This window comes from Silurus aristotelis (assembly GCF_946808225.1).
Source record: "Silurus aristotelis genome assembly, chromosome: 25".
Taxonomy (NCBI): domain Eukaryota; kingdom Metazoa; phylum Chordata; class Actinopteri; order Siluriformes; family Siluridae; genus Silurus; species Silurus aristotelis.
The window spans coordinates 14,086,773-14,109,806 of NC_139598.1; the positions used below are offsets into that span (position 1 = coordinate 14,086,773).

Below are 23,034 nucleotides of genomic sequence, written 5' to 3' on the forward strand. Positions count from 1 at the left end.
ACATCACCACCTCACCATCGCCAACTCCCGCTATATTCTAGGAAACCCTCATCGTCGTTCTCTCCGAGGTTGCCGTTCGGCGTTTGTGTTTAAAATGCATTGCAAACAGCGAGAGATAGAAGGCAGAAAATCCTTAATCACCTCTTAATTAAGGACTCATCTTGTAGCTTCATTTCCCGAGCAGTAATTAAACAGTCGCAATACGTTTCGTTACAGGGGCTTACATGTTCGCCCCAGATCAAGGTACTGCTTTTAATGTTATCTCCCTGGCTTTTTCTTTTCTCACTTGCTCCCCCCCACCTCCTTCTCCCTCTCTTGCTACTTAGTGGAGGAACTGTTGATACTTGCTTTTGTTATCCTCATCATTATACATGAGGAGTATGCAAAAGAGGTGCTCTGGGTCTGATACTCCAAATAGTAAAGGGAATGGAGAGGGAAAAAAAAGAGCTTGCATAAGAGAAATGTAGGTCACAGTGACCTCGTGTTCGGTAACTAGGACATCGCTGCGCACTTCTCGTGCCTTGTAGTCCACAGCCAGCCCAGGAAGACGCGATCCTTTTCAGGCCCGTGTTTACTCGGCGCCTTTGAAGTCAGCCGTGTCTTAACTGGCTTACGGCCAGCATGGCGAGGGACGTTCGATGTGTAGATTAACCTGTCCGAACGGGCTCATATTTTAACGCCGAGCACCAGCGAGGCCGTTCCGGAGCGTTAGTAAGGTCACTTCAACATCCTGCGCTGTTCCAGCGCTGGCAGCCCGAGAGAGGAAACATGAGGGTTCTGGCGTGGAAGAGATCTTCATTACGAAACAGCACTGTTAAAGGAGACGAGCGGGATTTCTTATCAGCACTGACAGTCGATCTGGTTTCCTTCTGCTGTAAATCTTATCAGTTGTTGTTATACAGAAATCTCGGCTGGAGACGCATCTGCTTCCACCATGGGGGTTTTCTTCCATGGATGATCACATCCATTTTTTTTTCTCTTTTCCATGATGCGAATAAAAGAATAGTTACAAGTAACTACTGATTTCAGTAAAATGGAAACAGTTAAGTTGGATTTCAAAAACTTTTAAATTTATATTTGGTGTTTTGCGAGTTGATCAAAACTATTATCTTTTTTGGATCTCTTTTACGCATGACATTATTCATATGGATCGGGTGCTACCTTTTTAAGGGGATTTTTCTAGGCAGTGAAACAGAGGTCGACCGATTTTACAGATGCCGATAGCTGGGTTGGATTGTACTCGCCGAAAACCTATTAATCGAACAGTGAACAGTGAACAGTGGCGGCTTGGTGGTGCTGGGATTTGAACTCCCCGCCATCAGATTAGATTAGATTATATCAGATTCAACTTTTTTGAAGAGTGCAAGGGTACAATATATATATATTATAATATTATAAATAATATTTAAAAAAATACAGTATAAAGTGCAAAAGCAGTGGTAAAAGTGGAAAATTGATTAAATATCATTCCGATTAATTGGATTTTTAAAAAATTTAACTTTTTTGATTAGCTGTTTTGCTTATTATAACTATAGAAAACCATTATTCGCTGTATGTATTAAAGTGTACTTCAAAAAATGCAAAAGCCACATATTGAGTTATCGTCAATTTCGACATTTTAAGGCTTATACTGGCTGCTTGATGAGGACTGCATGTGGAATTTCTCCTTGAACAAATTCACTCACCCTAGGTCATTTCTTTCTGTAAATAAAAAAACAAACAAACAAACATTCAAGTATGCAAGATGAAGCAATTTGCATAAATCAACATTTGTATTGTTTTTAATGTTAATTACAGATGGCAAGTTGACAACCATGCTCAAGATAAGCAATATAAAATATAATACACAGACATTTTGTTTAGTTGTAAAGATATAAGCAAGTCTACAACAAGTCTAAAACACAGTACGCCCTCAACCCTGATAAATAATAAGGAACTACCGATTTCACAAAATGTCGTTTGAGTAGAAAGAAAGATGTTTGACTTTAAAATATAGTGAAGTTAAAGTCAAAATCTCCCCAACTGGAAATACTTCAGTAAAGTACAGATACGCGTAAAAAAAAAAAAAAAAGCCTCTGAAGTACAGTAACGAATCACATTTACTTTGTTACTTCGTGACCATAAGAGTGCAAGAAGGGAACATGTGGTAGAATGTTGTCATTTATGCAACAGTAAGATGTACAATGTGCAGTGCAGTGCAGTGCAGCATCAAAAGATCTTAATACTACTGTAATTAACTTCTATAAGTTCCATCATGTAGTTATACAAACATTTGTTGTTGTATGTTTATTAGCAGACATTAAACATGTTGCAATTTTAATAAGATGTCTAACAAAATGTTTTAACCAAATCCGTCAATACGTCCTGACCAATCAGATTTGCAACTTCGTAGACATTACGTAAGGACTGAATACGACGAATAAGGTTTTGCTTCATAATTGAAAATTTTGCTCATGAACTCTTAAAATGCATGTTTCTGCGTTAGAACTTTGCTAAACAATCCAGGATGTTCAGGAAACACAAACATTTAGATCAAACAGTAATAAACCGTCAGTTCTTTCCCCACACTTCCCCATATCCTCCTATACCAGTGTGGTTTCCTTTCTCTTGCTCTCTCCTGGGATCACCATACAGTCACACAAAACATATTTACTGAGCCACTGGAGATGTCCAGTGAGAACAATAGACTATTTTAGGCTAGAAGACACGTCACCACGGGTCCCTCTAATACTCCAAAATCAGTTTGTTGTGTAAACTTCGCTTTGATTATCAAAATCTGATTATTTCCTCATTATGGCACATTCCCAAGGTGTTTTATTCCTCTTCTACACGATACGCTTATAGAAAAAGTCTTGTGGAACATCAGTGAAACACGAGTGTCACTTATAGCAGCTATAAACATCCCCCCATTGTCTCTTCAGCCCTTTTACTTTGGAATGACATCATGCTTGGCATGTTACAAAGAGACCATACGACACAAGTTCTTGGTCCTGTGAAGACTTGTTCTATAAATAGTACAGAATACTTATAATCCAATGATTATTTTTTTTGTTGTTTTTTTGCGAATGACTCGTAAAACGCAAAATAAACGAAACGTAAATCTTGCGGTCTATCCGTCATTAACGAACGAGCGGTTGCTATAGAAACGCTACCCGAAAGACAGTCAGAGCTTCCGGTGTAGAAATCTATTTTACCACTGATCAAGAGTAAAGCAAAAACTAAAATATATACAAATATACAATGTATGGTAAAAGGTATTGGGACACCTGACTTTTCCTGCCATATGCGGTTCTTCCCCAAACTGTTACCACCAAGTTGGAGGCACACAGTTGTACAGGACGTCGTTAGATGCAGTAGAATGACATTTCGCCTGAAAAAAAAAATAGGAGACCCAAAACCTGTTCCAGCATGATAATGCCCTTGTGCACAAAGCCAGCTTCATGAAGATATGTTTTATATTGGCTGGAGTGAAAGATTTGCTGTTATAGAGCTCTGAATGAGGAACTGGAACTTTGCACCCCAGGCCTTTTCACATCACTTACATCCGTACCTGACATTCCTAACACCCTTATGGCTGAATGAGCACAGATCTTCACAAAATCTAGTGGAACATCTTCCCAGAAGAGTGGAGCTTATTATACGAGCTAATGGAGGGGTTCTAAAAACATGGTCAGGTGTTTACAAACTTTTGTCAATATAGTGTATCTCGACTTTAACCTAGAAGCATCGAACCATATGTTCGACAACGATTTTACAACTACGTTTTTACTTTCATCGGTGTGCTGCATAGGAGATGCGTCGCAAAATGACATTTTCTCAGCTCATGCGGAATATGATCGCGAATTGTAGTTCAGTTAAAACTACCTCTGTTCTCTTATTAGCACTTCAGCCTTGTATTAAAGTGAAATAAATGTAACATATCGTTTCTTTTTCTCATTCTAGGAGAAGAGACCAGCAACAGAGAGATTGGGGAAACAGACATGGAAGGACAGAATAACAAGACCAGACCTCCCCCTCTGGAAACCGAAGAGTGGGACGGTCCAAGTAAGTGTTCTGTAGTGACGGGAATATCGGATCATTTTAGTGATTTGGTTCTTAGAATCTCGTCCATTGGAATGTACAGATCCTTTTTTTAAGTCGTTCCTTTGATCTGAATTAAAATAAAATGTTACATTTTCAATGAGCAGATCCCCAAACACGTCTACATACACAAACGTCAACTATAGTTCCAATAATGAAAATATGTATATACAGTATACCTGCAGAGCGTAAATGGGAGTCACGTGACATAAGTCCTTTGGTCCGAGTCGTTTGTTCTTTTAAGTTGAACTACTCAATTCTGTTTCCTGTACAAAACCTCCAGAGATTTTGCGATGCTTTGCTCAGAAAATGAACCAATCGCTCTTTGAGACCAACCATTCTTCCGAGTCACATTAAAGAATCGTTCAAAATGAACGAATCGTTCCTGAACCAGCCAACACTAGTGTTCTGAACAGGCCGGATGTGCGTTTTTTACACGTCATACCCAGAAAACCGGAAATCGATTTTAGCTGCAGATGTGTTACCAGTTACATTCCCAGTGCCAATACAAGCCTTAAACAAAAATCTAAAAGCTGTGTTTTGCAGAACAATGCTCAAAGACAGACTGAAGTGTACAAACCCAAAGCCTGCAGCCTTGAAGGTCTCGGATCATTTCGCCCGGGCTATCTGGCAAGGTTTGGATGACATCAGATTGTCCCTGGCCTTCCTTCAAGCGTTTAGCCCATTAGCTAACGGCTAGTAATCACTTGTAAGCAGCCCATTATGCCACAGTTTAAATGAATCCATCTGGGATCAGGGGATTTAAGCCATTCAATAGCAGGGCATCTAAAGATATCCTTGACAAGGTAAAACACTTGAGCGGAAGCTTTTAATGAGCGCTAAAATTAGCCATCTTCAGCTGCACTCATGTAACTTGTGTACAAGACTTAAAAACACAGCTTGAAGTGTCTTAGTAAGGTGTTGGAGCATCTTTAATAAAACTCTGAAATAGCGGCGTATATCAGCCATAACATTATGACATTATAACAATTTGAGCGGTGAAGTGAATAACACTGATTATCTCTTCATCATGGCACCTGTTAGTGGGTGGGGTATATTTATAAGGCAGCAAGTGAATACTTTGTTCTCAAAGTTGACGTGTTAGAAGCAGGAAAAATGGGCAAACGTAAGGATTTGCGCGAGTTTGACGAGGGCCAAATTGTGACGTCTAGACGTCTGGGAGAGAGCATCTCCAAAACTGCAGCTCTTGTGTGCTGTTCCCGATCTGCAGAGGTCAGTATCTATCAAAAGTGCTCCAAGGAAGGAACAGTGGTGAACCGGCGACAGGGTCATGGGCGGCCGAGACTCATTGATGCACATGGGGAGTAAAGGCTGGTGCATGTGGTCCGATCCAACAGACAAGCTGCTGTAGCTCACACTGCTGAATAAGTTACCGCTGTTAATGCTCAACGGATCGGGACTGTTTTTGGCAGCAAAAGGGGGGGATGGGGGGGGGGGGACGACGACACAATATTTGGCAGGTGGTCATAATGTTATGTCTGATTAGTTTATTTTGTCCCCATTAATTTGTCTCCCGCAGGTCCCCGAAGCCACGTTTATCTTGTAACTAATCTTAAAACAATTTAACAGCCTTTTGACTGATACACGCGATCTAGCTTTAGTAAAAATAACTCGTTTCCTGTGCCCAGGTGTCTAAATGGCGTGGAGGTCTGTAGAAATTGTGACACTAAATGCTTCAGTGATCCAACAAGCGTCCTAAATTGGACTAAATTGCATTTTGAGAGAACCTTGTAAAGACTATTGGAATGATGGACTTAAATTAACTTATTATCGCCAATGAATTATAAGAGAAGTTAGCAGGCCTGAATGGAACGGATTAAATGGCTTTGCTCCAAAGCTTTATTGCACGCATGTGCTTTCTCATGGACACCCCCCTTTCCTCCCCCCCTCCAGACAGAAAGCTTAAGCAAACACACAAAAATCATTTATCGTTTTCTTCTTGAGGAATCTCATTTTACCATGCAGATTCCCCCCCTCCTCCGCCCCACTTCCTGGCTTTCTCAGAGAATTTGAAGAGAAAAAAATTTTTTTCTATCTTGTTTTCCCCCTTCCTCTCTATCTTCTTAAAAGTCACTTCATCAAAGTGATGGATAATACACCGAACAAGATAGCAACAGCAGCAATTATTGCTCGCCGGTGGCGTCACGTTGCCGGTCACAACCAAATATGATTCGCCTTTTAATGCATTTGACCTCAAGGATTTATTGCAGGTACATACAGTTATAAAAGAAAAAATAAAATTATATATATATATATATATATATATATATATATATATATATATATATATATATATATATATATATAAATAAAAAGAGCGGATTTGGGAAAGTTGGTGCTAGGAAGAAACCCCCCCCAGGGTGTGTATTTTACGCTGACAGTGAATCAGTGTTATCAGGCCCTATCAGATGATGCATTTATCATTAAATTTCACATTTGCATTTCAATCTGAGGAAGGAAATGAGCATTGGCAGCATACGATAAGAGCACAGGAGACGGCTGGTAATAAGCATCACCGCGATCACGCGTCAGGCAAGGCTGAGGGGGTCAGGCCCACGACGACAGGGGCCAGCGAGAGGAACGAGGAAAAGGAGGAAGCAACGCGTCCAGCGCAGGGCAACAGCAAAAAACTAGTTTTTCAAAGAGAGACAGATGGATGGGGTGGGTGGTGGTTGTATAGGTACAACATGAAAGATGGAACAGAGAGGAAAAGCATAGACTTTGACTTGCGGAACAGACGGTTTAGCGTCTTACACAGATTTTGATGTGCGCGTTTACAAGGACCAGATGGAAACTAGGTATAGTTTGAAACGAGACAAAATTGAAATAGAACACTGCCATGTCCAGGTGCGAAAAACCTTAGATTGTCTAGGCTTAACGTTTTTAAAAAAAAATAGTTGCTGCCTAGTGGATCAGTAGACGCAACAAATCGAAATAAAACCTAAACAAAAAACCCTCTCTTTTGACCTTTGCAAAACTTTTTTTTTTCCATAAAGAGAGAGTCTTCTCAATAATGCACCTCAACACTAACGCTAGTGCAACTTCCAAATCACTCCCCATTCCAACTCCAACAGTATACTGAACTACACAAATTGGTCGAGGTGCGATATTGGAGATTTTACTATGCAGATTATGTGGCCTACACATGCTTTTCAAGCATTTCACCCAACTGCATAACACTAGCTAGACTCAAATATTACAGGTAATATATACAGGTCAAATAGTACACGTATTCTCACCGAACCGTTTTGGTACAGGGCTTTCGGTACATCACGCGTGTACCGAATGCCATCCTTTTTACATGAGGAACATAGTTACAATCTGAGTTCCCTCACAAAAATACCATACCGGTAACACAAATTGTAATGCGCATTTGCGAAACTCAGCATGTGTTCTGCATACGCACGAAATCGCGTCCACTTGCTTTCACCCCCTACTTTTTTGCGACAGTCTAGCGATAAGGATTCTTTCCCATTTTACGTCCAGCTTCAAGAATTAAAAAATCCTGAAAATTCCACATTTCAAAGGGAGTGAATGAATGAAGGATGGAAGGAATGAAGATATCTGTTAAAGTATGCTAAATAGAACAGTTACGTAGATCTTTAGAAAAGTAAATATTAAATGTAAAACACACACAAACACATATATACACATCTGTATTACCCAAATGGTGTCTAACAAATGTAAACTGTTTCATTTCATTTTTTTCCATTTTTTTATTTTATTAAATCGATTTAATTTGTGCCATTTGCTTACTCACTTGAATCAATATAATAAAAACCTGTGTTGCATTTAATTTTATTTATTCCATTTTATTTTAATATACAGTATATATATATTTTTTTTATTTAGTATTTAAACCACAGGCATTTTATTAAATGTTTTTTTCTTCGAAATGTAAACTGTTGATGTTCACAAATGTTAATAATAATAAACTGCGTTAATAAAAAAAAAAAAAAAAAAAAAAACGACAAGCAATTTTATGTTTTGCATTTCTTCCTCCGACGGTACCGAAATTGAACCGAACCGTGACTTAAAAACCTAGGTTTGTAATCAAACCCTGAATTTCGTGTACTGTTACACCCCTAAACAATACCAAACTAATAATACGGAGATTTCCTCCAGGGTACAAATTTATTGCCCATATACTTTTTCCTCTTACGCTGCATTCACTCATCACTTAACTATAAAGTTGCTCGAAAGCGTGATACCTGGATGCATTCCATGCTGGCTCTACTCCCATTGGTAGTTGTTGCTTTTGACATTTTTTCACCTTTTTGTCAAAATTCTAAACACGCCCACATCTAGTGGCCTAAGTAAAAATTAAGTCACAAAATGTCGCTAGTGAAGTGAAAATAAACAACTTTGGGAGAGTTTGTCTCTGCAAGTCGCCGTATGTGTGAATCTAACTTTAAAATACCATAAATGGTAGGGATGTGCATCTCCATAATTGAGGCCCATGCGATTCGCCTCTTGATGCGTAGCCAACTATACGATACATTCAAAATGCATATAAAGCAGATACTGATGCGATAAGATACGATTCACCCCTATTACCATGCAGTGCGATACGATTTCGATTCATCACAATGCTATTCAATGCAATACGATGCAACCCAAAAAAATATCATGCTGTGCAATTCAGTATGGTACAGATAGTTCACTTTTATTGTTTTTTTATTGTCGACAGACAGCAAATCGCCAATATACTTAAGTGCCTTCTGATTTCTAACGAATGGCCCTTTTGCAAACATGCCTTTATAGTGCAAAAAAAGGAGATAAAAAAAAAAACAGATGTTCATTTCCTGTTCTGTCTGCAGGAAGTTACAGCTCTACCTCTGCCATATTAATCTGTATTCTATGTGATTCTCAGGACACGCCTCGGTTTCTGTAGCATTGTGATGCGTCATATTCACATAGCAGCAGCGGTGCTGAGAGAACACGCTCGAGAAACAGTTTAGTGAAGAGAAATCAAATTATATATAAAATATTGGTCACAAAATATTGGTCAGTTTCTAATGAATAGTGGTAGAGCCCATGTACTAATACTTAAATATGAATAAATAGTTTTTTATTGATGCAAATGTAAAAAAAAACGCCATACAAATGCCAACTTGTCTTACTGTCACTTATATGTATTATGGTCAATTTTTTTTAATAGTCACATTTATTTCTATAGCGCTTTTCACAACGGACATTGTCTCAAAGCAGCTTTAAAGAATTTAACAGTAAAGGTGAACGATGTGTATTTATCCCTGATGAGCAGCCATGAGGACTGTGACAAGGAAAAACTCCCTTAGATGTTATGAGGAAGAAACCTTGAGAGGAACCAGACTCAAAAGGGGAACCTATCCTCATTCGGGTGACATCAAGAGTGTGATTATAGTACATTCATTACAATATATTGTTGATGTATAAAATGTGTAAGGAACAATATACACAGAAATTTGTTTTAAAGTTTGAATACGTGTCCTGTCTTACGTCCACATTAATCCAGGTCTATATTGTGCTACGTTTACAATAACAACCCATTTTTGGGCTGGTCTGAGAGTGATTTGTAGATCATTATCATACTGGTGCGACTTCCACAGCGTAACTCGTTCTTGGGTAAGTTTAAGAATCTCAATCGCCAATGTTTGAACATCGCTTCCACTCTCAGTGCAAATATCCCACATCTCAAGCCGGGGCTCAGGAGCCTATTTCATATATTATTACATACAGTATCGGCCTTTAGTTTTTAGCATAGAACAATCATAAGACGACAGCTTGATTATCAATTTGAACTTTGTCTCTGGCAGTTAGGATAATCGTCGCACCGTTCAATTTTTACGCCGAGTGTGTGTACCACTGTGTGTGTAGCCACTGGGCCCGAGAGTTATTTGAAACTAATTTGTCAAATCCGTTTCAATTTGGACGCGCCGATTTCGCCCATGCTTGTCCATGTTACTGATAACCTTGTCGTATTACTCCGATAACATCTCGTCTGCATGCCCACATACGCCCCCCTTCCCTAACCACCCCCCACACCTCCACACCCATCAATGCCAAAGACTAACATACTGTAGGATGTTACCTGCCCACAGATTTGGTCAGAAAAGATTGAAAATTAGACTTTCCATTGTTCTCCGACAGAAAACGTTCCTTTTTTGCGTAGAGGAAATTTGAGAAAATGACAAAATTGTCTTTCAGACAGGAGTACAGTGTACGGGCATTCATCTCGGGTGCGTAATAACCGAATTTACTTGCACATCGCGTCTCCGTTGAAAGAACGTTTCCCCCTTTTCATTGCTTCTATTGTGCAGGAAAAAGTCAGATGAGCATGTTATAATTTGAATAAAGTGGAAAATCAGACAATCAAATATGAACATCTGAAATGACATGACTTCCTGTGCAAAGCGATTAAAAGCAAATTTATTTAGTTTTGAGACAGTCTATCCTGTTATCGCTGCCTTTTGTGAGCATTCAGATCCGGAGAGCTTCGCTTCCTTTTGTTATTCCTTGGCTTAAGTTAGACCAGGTACGATTACGATCGGCAAAAAGATAATTCTTAATCACTTTCCAGAAGGCTATCTGAATGGGATGTATAATGGCCATTACATCTAAAAGAGGGAGGCTTTCTTAATGAAGTGACTTTGACCAAGTCCACCTGCTGTGAAGAATCCATTAAAACCCACTCCGCAATTTGTCTTTAGTACTAAAAAAAAAACCAAACAACCGGAGCCTCTCATCGCTCTAATTGAACTTCTTCTATAATCGCTTAATCATTATAAGCCCTGTTTTTTTTTTTCTTTCTTGTATGCTTTGAATTCTTTACTGTTCTCTTTTTAGTGTTCTTTCACAAATGATTTCTGTGGTGAAACCATGTAAGATACGGTTCCAAAGGAAACACTGCCGCTTTGAGAACCTCCAGGTTAGACTCGCAGAACACCCACTTAGCTCACGCCGGAGATGTGTGTTTTTTATCCGCTCGCCAATCTCGCACTCGATTTCGCCTCGTTATGGATGTTTGCAGACTGGCGTATATTAGTGCCGATAGCTTGTACAGCAATTTGCTAATTATCGCAGACGACTTTGATCCGTATCTTGACATACTCCTCAAGGCAGAAAAGGAAAGCGGGGAACGGGAAGGGTGGTAATGAACTGCTGATCATGCTCATCTCTGATAAAAAGCCCTAAAAGTCAAGTACTGTAAAGAACTGACAATAGTAAGTTCTCATTATTTGAAATAAAAATGACTTTGGGAAGAGGACATCCTATTGTGAAGTAACAACAGCTAATTGAATTAAATGTTGCATTCAAATGTTGAATTTTTTTTGTTGGGCTACTGTTTTGCCGGGTGCCCCAGTGGTGAACATTTCTCTTCTTCATCTTCTTTTGGCTGCTCCACTCAGGGGTTGCCAAAGCGGATCCTCCGTCTCCATACCCCCCTGTCCTCTACTGTACACCTGCCTCTTTCAAACCAACTACCTGCATGTCTTCCCTCACCACATCCATAAACCTCCTCCTTGGTTTTCCTCTTTTTCTTCTTCCTGGCAGCTCCATCTTCAGCATTCTTCTACCGATATACCCCATGTCCCCAGGAACATTATAGCCATAATAAAATCATAGTACTTTGGAAAAGTACATTTGAAGGCAAATACTTTTGTAATTTTACTCTAGTGCCAATTTAAAGGAAACTTTTTTTCTTTTACTGGAGTCATGTATCTTACATGGTTCGTGTACTTCGTCCAACACTGGCCACCCCGGGTCATGCATGAGCTTGGGTTACTGATTGTCAAGTCAAGTTTATTTTTATAGCGCTTTTCACAACAGACATTGTCTCAAAGCAGCTACTTTGTGTAGGGTGTCATATGGACTCCCAAAGTGGGTTTCTTGTAGGTTTCCTACTCCCCCCCCAAAAAAAAAAATTTCAATGCTTTTGCAATACATTGCATGGCGTTCTGTTATGGACTGACATCCTACTCAATGTTGAGTGTTTGAATAAATGAATGAATGGATGGATGAATGACAAAAAAAATCTAATGAGATTTGAAAACCAGACTAATAAACAAAGCCCTCATTGTACCCTGAGATAGGATTTGGCCTTTTCGCCAGAGCAGAATTTTGAAAGAAAAGAAAAAGATTTTTCTATGTTTCATTCACCCACAAATCAATTCTGAATGGTCAAGGTATCTGGATCATCCAGCAAACATTGAGTAACCCACACCTAGAGCTTATCACCCCACAGCCAGATCGCTGAGCCTTACAAACCTCTGAGTTGATGAATCTGTGGCCCATAGAGTCTGTCGGGCCTGGCCTGACTCATCTCTCTGTGCCAACTGGGTACTAGCCATTGGCACTTGCCTTGGTACAGAGAAAAAAGAGCCAGGATGTATCCTTGGATTTGCATTCAGTTGCTTAGTTTCTACCAACCAGGAAGCATTTTACCACACCAAAAAAAACCCACTCTCCACTTCCTTTAGTCCTACAATAGGTCAAGTTTACACCGACCTGCCCCTCATGACATAGATGCAACAATAACCCCGTCAGCTTTTAACACTCACACGTCTTGCTAAGTGAATTTGAGGAGCAGATGGCAGTGATAGTTGCACCAGGTGCCTCCACAATTGTTTGCGTTCACCTCACTTCTATTTATATCTCACCGAAAACAGCCGGGGCATAAATATTTGCAGCGAGCCGTCGGGACCTTTTGAATTCGTCTCTTTTTTTTCCAAAAAGGATGATCCGTGCGGCATTTGCCTCAGCCCATCCCAGCAACAAACAGATGGCACTTAGTGGGTCGATGCCTCGAGCATGAAATTCATGTTGCGATTTGGGGAAATGACACGACGGGGCCAGGAGAACTAGTAGACCTTTTTTTTCAATTGCATAGCTCCTTTATAGAACACAGCTTAAACCATTCGCCCCTATGTTGTCACTAGGCAGTTTTTGGAATTGAGCAAGCAACCTGTATGATCTTTTTTAAATACCTTTCTCAAGATCCATCTTTCTCATGACTGAAGAGCCAGAGAATATTTTTTTTCCCCCTTCTCTTATTCTCTATTTTCCCTTCTAATTAATCGCAAAAGTCTGTTAAGTCTGGGTGTCGTCAGAGGGGAACGTGTGGCCCAGATGCAGATTAGAGACTCCTGGAGATGAGGGTGTAAAAAAGGATTTAATGGTAGGATGGATTAGAGAAATCCTTGTAACAATGTTAAATAATTATAGTTCCAGCTGAGATCAAAGCGCCATTGATTGAACCCCTCAAGCCTTTAGCATGTAGAGAGAGCAAGGGGACAGAGAGCGATGTGGAGGGGGGGGGGGGGTCGAGGAGAGTGCGGGGGGGGAAAAAAACTCTTGGAAAGCAAAGATTGGTAAAGTGGCGATCAGCATGGTGGAGATCCGCACCGAGAGGCCAGATGATAACGGCACAACTCATAAGGTTGTCAGAGCCGCTTCGGCTGATACCTAAAGCGTTTTAAGGCGACTTATAGGCAGGGATTTTATAGGCCGGGATTTTAATGTATGCAAAGCGGCAAGCGGGGAACGTAGGCTTCCGCTCTGAACTTGTTTATTTTCCGTGTAATCAGGAAGCAGTGACATGGCTCAGTGCCACTCATTCACCCAGTGAGAGCATTTCGTCCATGGCGTTCAGTCATCTTTATTCGAAGCGTTCTTGGCCACTCGTCTAAGGACGGGGTTTATTGTGCCAGTTCAGACTGCCTTGACAAAAAGGGTCGAGAATTTACAGTGAATTATTACATAGATTTTAATACAAAGTATTTCTTAACACATCCATGTCTTCAGCTCTACCCATATTACATTATAGTTTGAATGCTGTTTTTTTTTTGTTGTTGTTTCGCCCCAACATTTTGAGTTTATGTTTACAGGTACATATTTAAAGTACTCTTATTTGCACATTGTACTGTATAACATATTATACAGTAGATTTACTGGTTAGCACTATATTATGTGTTTTGTGTATCTGTCCCACTTTGTCTTCTCTGGTTAGGACAACTTACTTTAGTTCTTAGCTTTGTGTTGTGTTAAGTCGCTCTATGTTGTGTGATGTAGCTCTTTGTCTTTTTGTATGAAGCACCAGGGTTCTGGAGAAACATTGCCTCATTTCACTGTGTACTGCAGCAGCTATTTATGGTTGAAATGACAATAAAAGCTTCTGGATTTGAATCAGGACACCGTGAATAATGTAATGATGCGAAATGCCATGTGAATTATAGTATTAGTAGCACAACTGATTATGATGGAATGAATTCCTTCATATGAACTTGCATCTTATACTTTTACTCAGGTACTTTCTTCAAACAATACATGTGTGTGTGTATATAAAATATACATACATACATACATTATTTTATTTTATTTTATTTATTTTTTTTTTTTTTCTGAGGCTAGACATGCTCACAAGGCAGCACAGTGGCTGACTGGGGCGATGAAATATGCAACAAGAGATTAGACAAATCGCTCGGCTCGCCGTCTCAAAGTGCCCCGATTCAAATTTAGCCACTGATCCGATACACTAAGAGGCTTTAAGAGAAAAACGTCATGCTTGTTAGTTACGGAAGCGGTCTGAAATACGCCTAATGCACTCTGAAGGCACCGAACGAACGGCCCCGCAATTATAATCGAAACAAAGGTGCCACTATTCAACTCCGTTACAAAGCGCTGCATTAAGATACAGCGCGAGCACTGAACTTTAAAAGCTATTTATAACCTGGGAGCTCTCTGTCGAACCCTGGCTAGCTTTTGTGCACGACGGTACGTCTGTTTTTTGTTTTTGTTTTTTTTTCACGCCGGACCAGCCAGCGTGCGATCAGTTCAAGAGAAACGTTCCACGGCTAAACCCGATGGCGATATTTAACACAGTCGGGTATCTTTAGGAATTTCCACAGGAGGTTATTGTATTATGTGATTAGCATCTGGCTACTACTATAGAGCAGCTCGCATGATTTTTTTTTTTTTTGTGCTGCGGACGTTTGAAGATCGGAGTCTTCGAGGCGACGTAATGGGATGAAGGGTTTTAGTGTGTGTTTAGCAATCATGTCGAGATAGAGCATGGATGGACACATTAGATCGGGCTGACGGTTTTGCTATTCACAGTTTCCAGGCAGTAAAAAAACAAACAAACAGGAAAAACAGCTAATCTTTACTGATGCTAGCTCGTTTTATTTTTAATGCAATGCAAAGACAGAACACCACTTATACGTCATTTTTAAAGCTTATGGCCAACATCTAACTAGACTAAATGAACCATGGTATTGGGACACCAGACCAAGCCAAATTTGTTTTTTTGTTTTTTTCAAACTACTACCACAAAGTTGGTACACAATTCTATATATAATTGTGTATTGTACCCTCAACCCTATTGAACAACTTTGCGATCAATCGGAACACTGACATCAGTACAGTGGTCCCCAGGAACTCGTGGGGGTTACGTTCTAACACGTTTTTTTTCGAAGAGTTCCGAAAATCCGTGAATTCTGGATGCACCTCCACAGCCCCTATGGTACCTTAGTGAATTCATCTAGACATTATGTCACAGTATAAACGGCATAGTGTGCAGTATTTGACCAAACACATCGTTTAAAATTTAATTCCTAACGTTCCTGAACATTCAGTCCCCCTGCGGATTCCCGCGACTTTTGGGTTCCAAATGGGAACCCGCGAATTTTCCGAGCCGCAAGTACCGAACCACGAATTATCTAGGGTTTGACTGTACCTGACTTTATTTACACCCTTGTGTCTGAATATGCACAAATCTCCACAAACTCTAGTGGAACACCTTCCCAGAAGAGTGGAGGATATTACAACAGCAAATGGCGACCAAAATTGGTGCAGGATGTTCAAAAAAGCACATACAAATCTTACGGTCAGATTCAAACTTTAGCCCATATGGTGTATGTAAAAAGAGTGTAAAATAAACTCATCAAGTAATGTTTTTTACGCTGATGGTACAAGCTAAAAAGCCGATCATATCTTTATAAATGTATGCTAGCTACCATTTATTCATTCCTTACAGTTGTTATGCTGAAACAAAACATGCCACTGGGCAGCACACATTATCTTTTCTTCTTGCCTGGTGAGCTAACAAATGAATTTCTGGCATAGCAAAAAAAAAAAAAAAAAAAAAAGATAAAAAACTAACAAAAAAAACTAACCTGAATTCTAACCTGAAATAACTCTATAATAATAATAATAATAATAATAATAATAATAATAATAACAATAATTCTAACCTGAATAACTAACCTGAAAACTAACCTGAATTCAGCTCACTTTATTTCAAATAATTTTTTCTGTGTTGTCTTTTTGAAAAATTTGTGTTAGGGTATTATTTTTATTATTATTATTAAATAATAACTTTCAGGACCCAACTTTTCGGTGGGTATATTCCTCAGTCTTATAACTATATAATGGATGCACATGGATTAATAAGTTTATTGAAGTATTATATTTAAAGGAAGTATTTTCTTGCAAAGGTTCTAATGATCATAACACGTACTAATTTGAGCACATACCCAGAATCAGGTGAAACTAACATTAGAAAAGTAGCAGAAGTAAAAACTAAATACTTGGTAACACACGTGGTCAGAAGGGATGAGTGTGTGGTTACCTGATGTGCAAAAGTAAGAATAAATCTGGTTAGAAATTAGGAGGAATTTTTTTCTTTTTCAGTCCAACCCTAAATAGGCTTGAAGTAAAGGAGAATTAGAAGATGAAAGTTTCCTGAATGACTTTTGAAGAGGAATGTTATGAGATAATGGTAACTGGAAGGGGAGGTTAAAAAATGTGGTCCATATGTAAAATGTGTATACATAAAGAAGATTTCCGGATCATCAACTCTGACATCATGAGTATGCTCTCGGGTTGATTGCGTTTTTTTTTTAGTTTTTTTAAATCCACGTTTCTTGAAGTCTTTTTAAGAAGAATTATTTTTAAGACATTGTTGGTACCAGAAAACCCAACTGTCGTGGTGGCAATTTTTGCTTCGACAACATTCGGTTTTGTTATGGGAGCGAAGAATTTGAAGCTAGAACATCATCTCAGGTCGCAGCACATGACCCTCTAACATGGCCGCCAGAGTCTAGATATCCTGGTTGAGGATCACAGTTTCTCGGGTTCTCATTCTCAAATCCTATATGATGAGACTCTGGTTTAGCTAGGAAGTATTTGCTCTTTACGTTTGTATCACTGACATTACCAAGCATTACGTCTCCGACTGCCTTTTGCAATTCGACATGTTTTGGATTACCATTCACGTTTCTTTTCTGTTCGAAGACCGTTCGTTAGGCCCGTTTCTGTCCCCTGACTAAGAGTTTCCATTAACATCAGTTCATTTTTCTTGTATGTGTAGAGCTTTTAACAATAGACATTGTCTCAAAGCAGCTTTACAGCCTTAAAAACTGCAGTCCTAATCCATTGTAGCAGACTGTCCAGTGTAAATCCAACCTCGTAGTTCTTGAGTTGCTTTGAAACTTCATGGTTCTTTCACAGAGTGCCCTCGAATCGAAGAGAACTCCATCCAGAGTTAGGGGTGAATCGACACTGGTACCTCAGGAACATGTTTAACTCAACAGGTGGAGAGAAGGTTCGGATTTGTCTGCTGTGAACATTTGATAAAACTTGCATCCATCAGTCCTCGTATTTCGTGCCACTTTTCACCTTTAAGAAACACCGGAGTGTTTTTTCATGTCCACAACGATGAATCTATCGTGTGCCACTTTTAACAATGTGTCTAAACACGATTTGACTTCATCTATGTCCGAAAAAAAAAAAAAAGCAAACAGGAAGGACATTCGAGGACAAATGGAAGAACTGCATCAAAGGAATCTCTCTGCTTTACTAATCGACGCCGCAATACCGCGAACGAACACACTGGGGTATTAATCACATTATTATCTCGAACATCTAAATGACATCTGATAATACTAGCAATAATAATCAACAATAAGGAGTCATAATGGTAGACGTGGTAAAGAAGTGTGTGTGTGTGTGTGTGTGTGTGTGTGTGTGTGTGTGTGTGTGTGTTGCGGTATTCAATTATGCAGTTACCATTGGCATATTAATCATCTTTTCACCAAACACGCCGGTGTTAATTAAAGCAAAGCACGGATAAAGACGTGTTGCCGGATCATCACTCTGTTTATCGCTGCTCACACAGCCGCAGTTAAGCAAATTCAGCCCGCAAGAGGAATTTCAATGCCTCGTCCCACCATGTTTGGTAATCTGCATATGCGTGTGCTACTAAAAAATAATAAATTTTTAGAAGCATGTACAGCTGCTGTGCTGGACGAGTGCACAAGCAGTCTAAAGAGAATGAACACAGAAACTATAGCAATAAACGTAAAAAGAAAACGAGTGTTAGTCCTTTTTTTTTTTTTTTTTTTTTTTTTTGCTTCGTCAACTGGCGGATCTGAATAGAGAAGTTCAGGCCACTGGCAGAAAGACGAATTGTGTCGTAATTAGTAGCGGAAGACTGATGAGACATCCTGCTTCGTTATCACTCAGAGAAAGAGAAAGAGAGATAGAGGAATAGCTCTGAACCTGAGCGTGTGACTCAGCCCGCCTGCTGTCAGAATAAACACAATCAGAAATAGATATTCCTTTTATTGTTTATCTATTTATCATCGTTTAGATGAGCCGAGTTCCCACAACAATGCTGCGATGAAGTCATCTTTTTCTTTTTTTTTCTTTTTTTTTCAGGGGGGCGGGTTAAACAGAGGTGAAATTCGAGATGAACGGATTTTGTTGCTGGATGCCTTCAGAGATCGCTAAAGAACTGAAGTACTCTGAAAAAATAACTCTGAAAATATGAATTTAAAAAAGATTCATTTTGTACATTACCAACAATAGACTTTATACCCAGTAACATACAACAATGCTGAAAATGAGCCACAATATTCTTGTGATTCCTTTTGCAGAAATTGATAGATAGATAGATAGATAGATAGATAGATAGATAGATAGATAGATAGATAGATAGATAGATAGATAGATAGATAGATAGATAGATACATTGATAGATTGATAGATAGATACATTGATAGATTGATAGATTGTTTATTATTTATTTGCAGCCTTTAAATGCGAGAAAGAAGAAAATAATGAGCAGATAAGTGTGTGTGTGTGTCTGTGTGTGTCTGTGTGTGTGTGTGTGTGTGTGTGTGTGTGTGTGTGTGTGTGTGTGTGTGTGTGTGTGTGTGCGTGTGTGTGTGTGTGCGTGCATGGAGCTTTTATCTCTCTGTTAGCTTCCTCTCCACCTCTCTTCGTCTCTACGAGGAGGCAAATAAAGTGAGGGTGATGAAGAAAAGTCGAAGTAAAGAAGAAAAAAAAAAAGGAAGAGGAGGAGGAACGTGTGGGCACAGAGCTCTCGTTCTTCCTTCTCTCTCTCTTTGCTTTCCATCTCTACCTCCTGGCTTTATCAGCGGCTGCGCTTACAGGAGATCTTCGTGGTTTGAAGCACTCGGCTGCATCCGCTGTCTTCTCTCTTTCTCGCCACACACACACACACACACACACACACACACACACACACACACACACACACACACACACACTCCTGCAGATGCTCGCGCACACTATCACGCACTCGTCCCTTTTTCCTTCGGATAGTTTTTCTTTTTTTTTTTTGCAGCGTTAGCTCGTTAAGCAGAATGCGGCACAGGAGGCCGAGGCAGTTTTGTTCGAATATGCAGGAAAGAGAAGGGAGAAAGTAAAGAGAGGGAGGAAAAAAAGCAAAAGAAGAGGAAGAAAAGAAGAAGAGAGAGTCGGGAGGGGGAAAAAAAAGGTCCACGTAACAATGGCGGGGGAAAATCAGAACATTTTCCAGCGAAAGATGGGCCATTTCCAAATCCTTGTGCCCTATCAGACAAATTAAAGTAAATCAAGCATGAAATGAAGCAGGAGAGCCTGGAGATAAGGCTCCTTTAAGTCGTTTCCAGATTAGGAAAGAGAGAGAGAGAGAGAGAGAGAGAGAGAGGTGCATCTGCTCGCCGCCAGCCGATGAGGCTAGTTTCCCATTTCACAATAGCAGCCTGTGTATAGGATTACTTTCCCCTGTCAGTGACATTAAGGGAGCAGGGAAGGAAACACACACACACACACACACACACACACACACACACACACACACACACACACACACACACACACTCCGCACTCACGCTCGCAAACATATCCTTAAATGTTTCGTCCCCAACTTCCTCTCCCATGTTTTTTTTTTAAATAGCATACAGCAGACTTCTCACTGACTGTTGATCTTTGGCTGAACTCGACTCTAAAATCTACAAGAAAAACTAAAGAAGCCATAACTCGACCTTTTCCATCACCACACGATCGCGTTCTCAGCGCTCGAACAAAGTGCAACGTCCCGGATATGATGGATGGATGCACTTAAAGATGCTCGGATGCAGCCTCATTGCTTCATTTGTCACATCGAACTATGTGTATAAAGTGCGGCATCCGAACCTCACAGCCCGTTAACAACTACTGTTTTTATTCCTTCAGTATAATCGGCTTATTGTCATTTATTTATAAGCGCCTTTCAGCTTGCCGAAGGACAGGAGAGATACATCACCGGGCATACATGTGTGTGTACACTCTAAGTGAACATGTCAAAACGGTGTACAAAGTGTCAAGATTTAGTGTGAGCAATATTGTTATCCAGCACTGCCTTAATCCTCCTGGGTATAGAATTCATTAGAGCTGCACAGGTTGTTGCTGGGATCCTCTTCCACTCCTCCCTAATGACATCACGGAGCTGCTGGTTGTTAGACACATGGTGCTTCTTTACCTTCTGCTTAAGGATGCCCCACAGGTGCTCAGTAGGTTTCAGGTCTGGAGACATACTTAGTCACTCCTGCACCTTCAGCTTCCTCAACAAGGCAGTTGTCATTTAGGCGGTGTGTTTGTGGTCGTTATTATGTTGGAAAACTTCCGTTCGGTCCAGTTTCTGAAGAGACGGCATCATGTCCTGCTTCAGAATGTCACAGTACATGTTGGAATCCAGCTTCCCAGTACCAGCAGCACTCATGCAGCCCCAAACCGACTTGTTGCAGTGTGCGGCGTACGGTCTGGGCACTGACGAGCAATGCTGCAACACTCATGCGTCTGTTTTTTGAAGCCAGTTTTTCTGACGTACAGCACGAGGACTCAACTTCTTTAATGGACCCTTGTGATGTCTTTTCCGAGTGGTGCTCGTCTTGACAAACCTCTGTATGAGACTTCTGGTCACTGTACTGTTACAGATCTTTTTATAGCCTACGCCATCTTTGTGGAGAGCAACAATTCTAGTTCTCAAATCCTCAGCGTTCTTTGCCACGAGGTTCCATGTTAAACATTTAGTGGTCATTATGAGAGAATTACAAGATATACAAATTTGTATGGCCCCTTTTAAGCAGACAAAAAAATGAACATGCATGGTTAAGCGACGTTATTGTGTTATCACTTAGGGTGTACTTACTTTTGTTGCCAGCTATTTTGACAATATGGCTGCATGTCCAGATGTTTTCAGAGGACAGTAAATCTGTACTGCTCTACAAACTGCACACCGACTCAAATACATTCGAGTTTCTTTTCTATAGTATTGTCTCTTCAGAAGAGATACTACAATGGTTGCTGGTATGTGCTGGTTGTACTCACATGTGTGAGATGGTCTACAAAGAATGATTTTCTCTACATGACCAATTTAGTTGGAAAGATACAACATGCATCGAAGCCTTTTTAGTAATGTCCAGGATGATGAAGCTGAAGTGAGGGTTGGCATTTCAGTAGGACAATGATAACAAACACACAGCCAAGGAAACTCTTTATTGGTTTCAGAGAAACTGCTAGAATCTCCCAAATCACCTGACTTGGATCCAATTGAAAATGTATGGGAAAGACTAAAGATCAGAGTTCATACAAGAAGCCCTCAGTTACTCAATAGCACCTTCAGATATATATTTGCTGAGAAAAATGGTGACCTGTTCAATACTTGGGTGTATATATATATACACACACACACACAGATCAACAAGTAAACCTTTCAGATACCGATTTGAAATGGCTGCTAAAGCCTGAAAAAAGGCACAAAACCTGTTCATCTTGAGTTGATGACTGAGTTTGAAACACGTGTGTATACAAATACACATGTCACTGATACAGTTTATGAATTTGATGGAAATAAAAAAAAAATGACACACTGCTGCTTTAACAAAGTATCTTGATATTGACTTGGTTTTCATGGTCATCTTTGTGCTTTGCCTTGTCCTGGTTACTGCTCCCTGTGAAAGTATGTGTAAAAAGTAGAATTTGACAGGAGAAAAATATATATTTTATAAGATACCATTGATACAGGTGTAATTACTTTTCATACGCCAGAGTGAATTTGATCACTCTTTCCATTCAAACCCAATTGTACCTGCTGGACATCACAAGCACAGAGATTAAACACATAACTGCAGTCTTTACACCCTGCCTGCTGGGAAAGAAGGTTTTGTATCTCTGCACTTTGAACCCTTCAGAGGTTGCCTACTGATTAGGAGCATGACCTTGACCTTTCAATGCCCCGCCTAAGGTTTAACTCCTCTATCAGCTTCATCTCCAGCCGTTTAAAAACTCCTCTCAGTGGGGGAAAAAAGTAGGTTTTTAATGCTGCTCTTATCCTAAACTGGATGAGAGGAAGAGAAAGAGAGGAGGGAAATAATCCCTAATCCATCTTATCTGTTGACTGTCAAACTGCTGGGGCTAAGACCTCGTCACAAAAGACAACTGGGTCAGGAGAGACAGGATTGGACTGGAGAGCTGGAGAAGCTATAATTGGCTGGAGAGGAGGGATGAAGAGAGCCTAATGACACGGCGAAGTTAAACCGCACCTGTAAATACGCTCCAAACTGTCACCAGCGGCAATCTATAATTCTGAATTCACCCAAAAAAAAGCACTTATTCTGTATTATT

General features: G+C 40.0%; 1 protein-coding gene across 2 annotated transcripts in view; it reads left to right on the plus strand.

Moving 5' to 3' along the window:
- zfpm2a (zinc finger protein, FOG family member 2a) overlaps window positions 1-23,034 on the plus strand; it is a 167,007-nt gene that overhangs the window by 62,076 nt on the left and 81,897 nt on the right. For both annotated transcript variants that reach the window (XM_083529853.1, XM_083529854.1), the window contains exon 3: window positions 3,943-4,044. In XM_083529853.1, coding sequence (XP_083385979.1) covers window positions 3,943-4,044 — 102 coding nt within the window. The remainder of the gene's footprint in view (window positions 1-3,942; window positions 4,045-23,034) is intronic.